Source organism: Trachymyrmex cornetzi, unplaced genomic scaffold (genome assembly GCF_001594075.2).
Source record: "Trachymyrmex cornetzi isolate Tcor2-1 unplaced genomic scaffold, Tcor1.1 scaffold73, whole genome shotgun sequence".
Lineage (NCBI taxonomy): Eukaryota > Metazoa > Arthropoda > Insecta > Hymenoptera > Formicidae > Trachymyrmex > Trachymyrmex cornetzi.
Window position 1 is genome coordinate 588,148 of NW_017300059.1, and position 11,285 is coordinate 599,432.

At 33.5% G+C, this 11,285-nt stretch overlaps 1 protein-coding gene across 15 annotated transcripts in view; it reads right to left on the reverse strand.

Annotated features, from left to right (window-relative positions):
• The window catches only part of LOC108767867 (coiled-coil domain-containing protein AGAP005037), a 114,426-nt gene extending 103,147 nt beyond the window's left edge, over positions 1-11,279 (reverse strand). For all 15 annotated transcript variants that reach the window (XM_018517959.1, XM_018517952.1, XM_018517960.1 and 12 more), the window contains exons 1-5: positions 11,097-11,279; positions 3,878-3,904; positions 2,197-2,365; positions 1,867-2,065; positions 1,326-1,521 (exon numbers count right to left, since the gene is read on the reverse strand). In XM_018517959.1, coding sequence (XP_018373461.1) covers positions 1,326-1,521; positions 1,867-2,065; positions 2,197-2,365; positions 3,878-3,904; positions 11,097-11,108 — 603 coding nt within the window. In that variant the 5' untranslated portion in view covers positions 11,109-11,279. The remainder of the gene's footprint in view (positions 1-1,325; positions 1,522-1,866; positions 2,066-2,196; positions 2,366-3,877; positions 3,905-11,096) is intronic.
• Positions 11,280-11,285: the final 6 nt, after the last annotated feature.

The window sequence follows — 11,285 nt, forward strand, 5'->3', positions numbered from 1 at the left end:
ATTGACGTTGTAGAAGGGCAGTATTATATTGTAAGTTCAAAAAAACTGATCAGAAATAACAATGATCGCTTTTAACAAAATACTCATCGCGATTTTAAGGTGTGTGCTGATCGATTGACCTCGGCGAGAAGGGAAACTTAACTGCGCGACGGAAATCGCCTTGATCGATCAGTAACGTACGCCTCAGTTGCTTAAGCTCAAGACTTAGCCCTAGTGATGTATAATATATGTATTTTGTGTATATGTGATGTATGCCGAATAAACTTTTATGAACCATTATATTCTTTGATTCCTTAAAAATTTTCTAACAAAATACATCTCCTAATATTTATTGAGAATACATATTCTATACATGATACTCTCTCTGCTAATTATTATAATAAATCTTAAAAAATATTTCTATAAACATTCGGTATTTAAAAAAAAAAAAAAAATAGTTGTGTCTTTGTTAGTTGATTCAACTATTCAGGTTAGAAAAGAGTACAATTTATTATTCATTTTCAAATAAAAAAGAATATCTTATGATGTTCTTTATATCTTTCCAGACATAATTATGAAAAGTACGTTTTTTATAAAGTGCATAAAAAAGTACAAATTATTTATTTTTTCAAATAAAAAGAATATCTTATGATGACCTCTATACTTATATTCCTCCGAATTTTAATACAAAATGTTCTTTACAGATATTAAGATGCCGGTGTGAAGTTGGTACCCCATTTTGAAAAAATCGATATTTTATACACAGTTCCGTTTGCACCCACAATAGTTCTACAGTTCCTGCTAAGTTTTAACAATAGTTCCGCTGATTTAGCTAAAGAAAAAAAATTTTATAAATGGGGTACCAACTTCGCGTGGCACCCCAAGTATCGCCAAAATTAATTTTTATCACGAAATTCTAAAGTTCTCGAAGAGTTCTACAGTTCCTGATAGGTTTCAGCGACAGTTCCGGCCAACTTCACACCGGCTATTAAGATATGATATACGTAAAATGCAAAATTAAACGAAAGAAATTGTCCCTCTAATAAAGTAAATATTTTAAAATTATTCTATAAAATATTCTCTTATACGTTCAATTAACAAAGAATATTCTATTGTAGCTCCCTCGAGTGAGTCATATACTTTAAATATAATTATCAAATTTTCGTAATCCTATTTTGCATAATGGGCTGAAGAAGATATATTTTCAATGTAATATTGCGTTATAACGCAGACTATATTACGTAAAAATTGAGTAAAAAAAAAATACCGAACTAATCAATTTCATCTTCGAAGAAGGAGGATAAAAGCGACGAACTAAGGATGGAGGCTCGTTAACTCGCACTTACCTTGCTCTTGTGAATGTGCTGATGCTGATATTCGCTGTCAAATTCCGGTTCGCTGAAGTAGCTCTGATCTTCCCAATGGGGAGGCAGACCGCCGCCGCCACCCGGCACCCCCATGGGTCCCGGCATCCCCGTCACTCCATCGGCACTCTCGAAAAGTCTCAGGACACTGCGATCCCTAATATCTCTCAGGTGTGATCTAAAAACCAAAACAATCACTTTTATGTTGCGCTGCAACGCAATCATTGTTCCTTTATTAAAATTCACCATTGAAACAAATACGTTCTTTCCGTATATTGTCATAACGAAAATTAAATAAATTGGAATTAAACAACTCTATGCAAAGCTTCTAAAATATTCTAAAACATCGCAATAGCGAATATTTGCAATAGATTTTGTAATAAATAAAAAATAATTGTTTAAATTGTTTGCAGAGCAAAATATATTTAACAACAGACTACGTTCTTCGAAATATCACATTTGACCATTTGAGAATAAAAGGTGAAATTTAGCAGAATATATTTATAATATGCATAAAAATTACCTTAGATCTTCGAGTTCGTAGAACATGTCCTTGTTGCTATCGTGTATGTAAACTTTTACGTGAGGACTGTCCAGGTATTCCATAGTGAGTTGTTTCGGAAAGCTTCTGACGAAAAGAGCTTTGACGGTATCTATACTGGTAATCTCGTTCGGCAGCAATGCTCTCTTCGTCTCGTTCCTATACTGCAGGAACACCAGTCCTAAAAAGAACAGAAATGCATTTGTTTCATGCACTGATTAACAATGGCATATTTAGGACTGATATCAGTGATTATCCAATGATTCAGATTTAGGGGGTATTATTTTATGTTCAATATATATCACAAATTACCTAGTGGTCGCTCCAAAGTCTTACTGGGCGTTCGTACGACGGGTAGGCTACTTCTTTGCTTGCCCCCTCGCCGAAATCCCGTGCTGGAAGTCTCCACCTCGGACATGATGCCCGGGTCGTCATCGAAAAGCATCGCCGAAGGGGGTGGATAGCCGCGCGGAAGAGGCGACTGAAAGCACGCGAATTCGGTAAGGTTTCGATTCATTTATGATCCACGAGTTTATTTATGATCCTGTTATTGTATCATGAATTGCTTATCAGTGGCATTCGTGAAGAAGAAATCATACAAGTCACTTCCCATACAGCACCGATTGTTGCAAAGAACTTTCAGAAAAGTTGTAAAATTTCAACCTTTCACGTTTTATGTGCAGCAATTCTGAAAGAATTCTGCAATGTCATATAAAATGTTACAACAGAAATGTTTCTGAAATCTTTCACACGTAATAAAATTGAAGAGCAACATCACCGCCACGCGCCGTTAAATAAACGCGGCGGAGCTCTTATTTCTTGTAAGCAAAAAATTAGAATTTAAAGCCCCTAAAATTAAACTTCAAGATAGTAAATAAAATGTATTTTGAAAGTATAGTTTCGTTTAGCTTTGTATAAAAATTAATTTAGGAATATATTTATGAGATTTAAAGGATCTAATATATTCTTGAGATTTTAAATTTATTTTAATAAATTTTCAACAACATTTCTGACATATTTCAGAGAGATTAGCCATTTCAATAACCTTTCGGCAATATTTCAGAAAGGCTAAAGATATTTTTCAATACGATTTTTTTCAGCAAACTTTTTATAAAGTTTTAAATGCAAGAATCGCTGATATTTTGTTATTCCATAGTTGCCTCAGAGCAGAAACATTTTGCACTGTTTTTTGTACTGTTTTTGAGATGTTTCAATTCATCAGAGAAACTATTTCTGAAATACCTCTGAAAGGTTTCTGTGCTGTACGGGTTAATGTGTTCAGAAACAACATTCCTGTATGTACCTAACTCAAATCTAATAAAACCGAATTAGCATTAGTCTATTATCGATTTGTGCTGATTAAAATTCGAACGATTTGCCAATCGATAACGGCGGAAAATTGTAAGCATTTGTACAAACTGCGTACGGAATTGAAAATTTAGTATGATTTGTATGTAAAAGCGCTTGACTATTCTGTAATAAATCTTACTGAACATTTTATACCGTGATCGTTATTATAGATGACCTATACGATTATTGTAAAAATACAACGCATTTAAATAATCGATATATCAAATAAGACTCACAATCAAGCATTTAAAAAAACGAATCTTTCTAATCTATATCATCGGTGTAATTTATTATCAGTTATCCTACATAGCACAAACTTCCAAGGAACACCTAAGACGACCAGAATACATCTCTATGTCTTCTGAACGTCCTAAGATAATTTTCAGGATTTTTCTCGAATAAAGTGTGCTGCATAGGGTATCACTCAGAATTTTATTACCTTCCGCTGTGAATACATTCATAAAGATATTTTCCGAGCGAATAATTAGACACACGAGGTCAACTCGAGGATTACGTAGATCCCACTCAGAGAAAAACGATCGTGTCAGCATGCCGACATGCACGTTGACGAAAAAAAAAAAAAGAAAAAGAACTGATTCCGCAGGCAATCTTGCGTGAAAAACATGAAAATTTAAAAAATTACCTTTCTCTGGCGAGACTTGGTCCCCATCTGTCGGCGGCACGGCAGGTAACACGGAAACACACACACAAAGTAAAAACCAGTTAGATGTGTAATACGTTGCGGGGTAGAAAAAAGAGGGGAAAAAGAGAGAGAGGAAGAAAGAGAAAAAGAAAAACGAAAAAACCGACAATTAACTGGAAACAATTGTTTCGAGAAAGAGATCGAGTAAGAAAAGCGCCAATCACTAGCGATAGAGTTGCTCTTCGTTGACAGGCCGGCCGTGTAACTCGAGCGTAAATTGTGGCTGCAAATACTGCGATACATAGGCAGCAGTTTCCTGTTCGTAATAGAAACGTGTTCCATGAATCGTTTTTCGGTTTTCGAAGCACGTCAAAGCGTTCGCGATGATTGAATCATTACTTGCGTAACGTCCTCACGCTTCGTAAATCAGTAATTATATCCTAAAATGTTAATTTCCTCTTTGGGTGCGTTCAAAAACACTACCCGAATGCCTTCGAGTATCATTTTATCCTTGTTTAACGTTGGCATCTAACAAAGATAAAAATGATCAGAGGCTTGGGTAGTGTTTTCAAACGTAGTTTTTCATGGCTTATACATGATGATTTCAGAGATATGCGATTATGTAGTTTGTCAAATGTGGTTAAAAAATAAAAGAGAAGGTACATATATACACTTATATGGAATCCAGATACAAGGAAATATGGAGTACCTACCGCCTATCGTATTTTTTCTATATTTAAATAGTTTCCTTATTTCGAAAGTGATACTCTCATGATAACTCGAACAATTAAGTTTCTCAAAAAAAAGAAAAGAAAAAAAAATCATATTTTTCAATTCGACAGAAATTATTGACTAATCAAATAATACGAAAAACAATATCTTTCTAACGTGATCAGCTGTCATTTTTGTCGTTTTCGTTTCATATCCCTTAAAAAACTACCCTTTTTTTGTTTGTGATAATTTGTTGTGATAATTTTGATAATTTTTTTATGAAGTTACATTAGCTCACTTTTGATAATTGATAAAGATAATATTTATATATCTTTTAGGATAATTATTTAATTTATTCATTAATAACTCGAAAATCATATTTTTTATTTGTATCACTTTTAAAGTGAGGACGTGATATAACGAATATACAGATAATTAAATATACATATTTGCTAATATAATCAATATAATATGTAAATAGAATAAAACGTATAAATGGAGTATATCTGGATGTATCAGAAAAACGCTGATTTTCGTCATTTCCGTTACGAGATGCTACATACAAAAGCAATTAATAGCAGCTGTGTTTGAAAATAAATACTCGCAGGGAGTTTAAATTACAATCCTGTCCCTTGTATGGAATTTTCCGTTATTTCCTGGGTGTAAAAATGCATATACGCTATACACTATGTAAAAGAAAATGCGATTGTGCGTAGGTACTCCTTATTTCCGACACATTGATTTGTTACGCAGCTACATTATCGCATTCGTTATAAAAAGTTACGAGAACTGCAAGATCGGTGCTTATGATATGCAACATTTACATACGTAATTCACGTTCGAGAACGGGATATGTATTTAACCTGGAACGGTGTTGGCAACTCTTTCAGATAAGAGATTAAAAGATAGAAAAGACAAGAGGAATAAAAAAAAGAGATAGAAAGAGAGAGAGAAGGGAAAAACTGAGCACCCGTTACACGTGAATGCATAACTATAACGAAGGGTTAGGGTCATTGTGCGCGCCAAGCTAACCAGAGGGATAGGAATAGAGATATATATATTTATATATATGTATATAGTGTGAGGAAAGAAGCGAGATTGCTGAGCTTGCTTGCTTTTATCGTGGACGTGATTACCGGCTCTTTGACTCGACGTTTTCAACATCCAGATTCATACCAAACGTTGTAGGTACCTACAACGTTATCATATTTACAATAAATAATTATTTCACGAGCAATACAATTAATAGAATTAATTAATGTTTCCTAAAAATAGTAGTGTTACATATTATAATCTTTTCACATTATGTAAAGGTAAAAATACATTAAAAAATTAACAATTTTACTGAAGATCTAAAATTTAGTAAAATACAGATCTGAAAATATATTTCAAAGTTGAAATCGTCAAAATAATTATATAAGACGCTCAAGTTGGTTGCTTGAATGACAACATTTTTTGCAGCATCGCTCATCATGTTTGAATTTTCTACATAATTATCGTGATAGTCTAACAAAATTATTTTCATATATTTACCTAAATTTTTAGACTTCAAGAAAATCAATTAAAGAAAAATGAAAATCAAGAAACTTTATTTAGAATTTCGTGTAAATTTTATACATTTATTGTTAATTATTTTTTAATTAACTTTTACTTTTTTAATTAACCTTCACTTGACAATGCGGTTTTGAAAATATGATTCCATGACTGTTTTGAGCAATGTAATTTCATGATTCGAGACGTAATTTCATTTTTTATGAAACCACGTCACGTTGTATCGCAACAGAGGATATTATAAACCGAGCGGGTCGCCAACTAATGGCAAAGCTGGAGAACATGATGACGTAACGCTCGCATATGTTCGCTATCTCGAATGTGCACCACCTGCGCTCCGAGTTCGATTATCTCCTACAAACCGCAGAGACACCCCGAGGATGTTCAATAACCACGTACCAAGAGCTAATCGATCGTGCAATATCCACATGTGCCATGATCTTCAGATCTTTTGAGCGCGACGTACGAAGCGTAACGATGTCTAAATTACTAATTGCAACTAATAATATTCAAAATAAATAAACAGCAAATAGAAATTCATTCGCGAAATTGGTCATCAGTTCAATATAAATTTACATTATCTTCTCGAGTGAAAAAAAATTTATAAACTTGTAAATTTTTTAGTTTGTAAGTTTTTTACGCGAAATAGGTTGATAAATAATTACGAATTAATTTAACGATTATCAAATATGTACATATTAAACGTTTATATAAATACAAATTTTACACGATATTGTAAATAATGAAATATATTTAGTTTGTTGAAATTACTGATATTTTATACAGTCTATATAAAGAGGAAGTCAAAGAATATATTAGGTGTTTATTAATAATTTTATAATCTTCGCGGTGTTCATTATACGCGTACAAAACACAGGATTATAAGATAATAATATTCTCTCATTTTCTCCCTTATGCATATATTTTTCATGCTAATAATGATTTTGTGAAAACACAAAGATAAATTTTAAATAACCTTAATATTTTTACTAGCTTTTTAAATTATTTTGATGTGATCAATTTAGTTGTGCGTTCACTAGCAATAAAACACAGTGTATATTTTTTATTCAAATGAATTTAATGTTTCTTTAAACATACCTAACTATTTTAAATTCCTCCGACTTATTAATTTTATTTAAAAAGACGAATATATTTATAACAGGTAATGGCTGCTGCTGCTAAAACGTTCAAACGTTAAAGATGCAGACCCTAGAACATTATCCGCAATTACGAAGCGATTAACGTTAAAAGTTTAAATATCCAGGTAATTAAAGTGCAGAAAAATGAGTCAGAAATCTGGGACGTTAAGAGGACGAGCTATGTAGATACGTTTATGTTCAATATGTCGGTACCCTTCAATTATCGGAAACGATGAACGCAAGAAAGATGAACGATGAACGAGAACATCGTAGGTGGATGATAATTAATTAACCGCTTCCTCTCGTTACCGGCGGTTCTTGACCGCGCAGTGCCCGCTAAAGTAATAAGCTGCGGGTATCGCATAATATTTCCAGTTAACATGTGATGGTTTAAAAATTTGTTTTTAAATTAGTCGCATAAGATATCTGGCCGATATTAAAGTAGGTTATACAGAAACATAATATGTCCGCTATTTTCTCATTAAATACGTATACTGTTGTAATATTTAGACTAGATTGTTCCACCTTTCGGTAAACTTCAACTCACTGCCTTACTCTCTTACTCCCTCATGCTCTTAATTTTTTACTCTTTTGTTCATTTAGAAAGTAAATTACCACATAGTTTATCCGAAGATAGAACAATCGGCTGTTATGCCCAATTTCTTCGCCTCTAGATAACTTTATCTAAGAGATATCTCCTGGATAAGGTTATCCACAACTTATCTGGAAGTGAAGAAATTGTACTGCATTAATCGTATAAGTTAAATGTGATTAACATATGATATAAATAATTCCATTAAACACCGCATGTGCGCGAATTATATTTCATCAATAATATTTCCCAATAATTAATGTACGTGGATATTGCACGCAAACGATACTGTAATCTTTTATCTATTATTAGGTTTAATGGTATTACGATGCATATTATGCGTCTCGTGGAAGTTTTGCAATAACGTCGTGAGAGCTTAATTACATCATAAGTTTGTACGTTCATCAATTATGAAAAGTTTAATTATGCATATTAGCGATTCGCGGAGTACATTACAAGATAAAAATAATATTTATGTATTTTTTGAAATATTGTGCACGCAGAAATCTCTACGCAGAAAGAATAATTTTATTAAAGTTATCTAAGAAAGAGAGTACAACTTTTGTCGGGGATTGTTTCCACTTCTACATTTTCTTATGTATTTTTCCTCATGGAAATCGAGTTAACATAATAATGACGCAATACTTAAGGAGAAATTGCTACATTGAATTGAGGTTAATAAAATCCTCATTCACGTCGTTACGAAATCATTGCCAGTTATGCTTCCATCATTTAAAAACTATTCACAGAATTAAATCAACAACTGCGAATTAGTTTTTAAATGATTGGAGCATAACTGACATTTCGTCGCTAACAGTAACAATGTAAATAAAAATTGTATTCTTTATTTCAATACCAATTTTTTCTTGAGTGTAGTGTCATCATAATTTTTTGTCTCCATAAAGAAAACTACATAAGAAAATGTAGAAATAAAATAATCCTTGAATGATCGCAACAAGCGAAAGTTGTACCTTCTTTTAGCTAAACACAGATCTGGAATAATTTGATTAAACCATTAAAATAATTAGGAAACAAATAGGAAACTCAAGTGCGATTAGTAATGCTGCAAAAAAACTTTGACATTCTAGCAATTGGTTTCAATGTGTCTTATATAATTATTTTGATAGTCCAATATCGCAACGTTATTTTCAGATCTGTATTTAAATATTTCAGCACAAAATTGTTCTTTTCATGTAGGAGAAGAATTCGGTTTACCCTGCTATACGAAAAGTAGAATCAATTCTGCTCCGTTTTATAGTGCATTCTTCAGTTTACGCTTGATCGCGCAAAAACGTGAACGTTGTATAACTTATAAGACGAATGTTCCTAAAGCAAACAGTGTATGTACTTTCCTCTGACGGACCGAGAAAAGGGAGGAAGTTCGGGATGAAAAGAGTCCGGGACGAAGAGTAAAATGTGTATGCATTCACGTGCGCCATAAATAAAACGGTGACCCTCAGTACGATCGAGTAGACCCGTGCGGTTGTCTTGAATGAAACATTCTCAAAATGAAAAATGTGTGTTCCACTACGGTCTCTTCTCGATGGGAAAACGATTTTCTCCCTCGTTGCACAAACGATGTGTACGTTTCCGTACACATGTTCGGGTAACTGAACGTTTGCCATAACCTTGGGAAGCTACGGGGAATAACCCGCGTTTATCGAGATTATCAAAATGCCTGAGCGTAAATAATACGCCGGTGAGAATTTTGTTTGCGAATAAAATGCGACTTTACTTTGTCAAACAAAATAAGCAAGGTTTTCATTTTCAAATATTCTTGTAAAAATGCAAACTCATGCAGAACACTCGGACATGTTGCACACGTGAAAGAGCCTAAATTATATCGGCACGTAGAGAGACGCCAGCAAAACTGGAGTGCCGTTGATAACGTCCATGCATTCGAGAATCATTTTAACGCGTCTGATTTGTCGGAAATATGAAAGGAGTAGATGACAATAAAAACGTTTTTTTAAATTATCTTTCTAATTTATCATGACATAAAAAAATCAAATTAAACTGCACAAGCAGAGTACTTGAAATAATAAGTATTTTACGTACATATTTTGTAATATTTATTGCAAAATTTTAAGTTTTATTTGATCTACGCGTAAGAGTTACAGTTCTCTTTTCAATTTCGTATTTCTCTAAAAAGATTTCATTACTGTGTTCACCACGGGCTTTATTTATGCAATTTATGAACCATTAAAGAACCATTCCATGTAGCAAGGAAAACGTTCAGTCACTTCAAACATCGACACAGAAAAGGAGAGAAAGGAAAGCCTTATTGAAGGAAACTTCGATATGATACATAAAGATAAATAAAGAAATGTTATCTTATATGATATAAAACCTCTTATACACACATTATAGAGAGATTTTATGATCAATACAGATATAATACATAAATGTATCTGTATGACGGGTAATAATTAACATTACATGTAAAAATTGAACAAACAAATGAATTATTCATAAAATATGGAAGTGTATCAAAAGCATAGAAAACAGAAACTAGAAACTCGCATCGAAATCACGCGAAATGAAAGATACATACCATAATTGAAGAGAAGATAAAGAAAGCCAAAAAGGGTTCTGTTTATAAGGTTCTGCTATTATATAATAGCGTGTACTCAGAGAAAAATAATGAAGCAACCATAAAAGCGAGAACTATGTTTATATATACACTGAAAGAAATGTTTGGTGGGATTAATTGGAATTCTGATTGAAAATGAACGAACCAGAAGATTCTAATTATCGATATAATCAGAATCTTCCGGCTTATCAATTCCGCGTGAAATGTACTTTTAACACAAATTTTCCAACTGTGTACAAAATTTGTACAATTGTCGTCATTATAGTTTTATCATCGCTACACTGAAAGAAAAAATTGGCTGAATATGACATAGCATTTTTAATTGGATGCTGCAACCAAAATTTGGCTGCTGTAGCCAATTAAAAATGCTATGCCATATTGTACCATCTAATTTGCTGCAGCAGCCAATCTTTTCTTTCAATGTATGTCTATTTCTCTGAGTATAAAGCAGACTCTCATTATATACTTCAAGTTGAATAGAGATATCGTCAATGTTGCGACAATAGGGTAGGTAAGCGTTAATGAGAGGCGAAGGACAATGGAAATGGGGGGAGAAATCGAAATTTGAGAGAGATCATCGCAAACAATAAGAATGTATGTATGTATTTACATGTTGCGCGAGTAAAGATTCACCTCGAGATCCATGGTGGTGTGTCGCGAGGGCGGAGTGCCGTACTGGCCGTGTGGTGGCGGCAAATGATGCGGATGAAGGGGATGCAGCTGCTGCGCCGCGTTGAATTGTTGATGATGAAGAGAGGGTTGATGATCGCCACCGAGGGTGTGCCTCCTCGGCTCGTCCCTCGAGCGGCCGCTCCCGGAGGA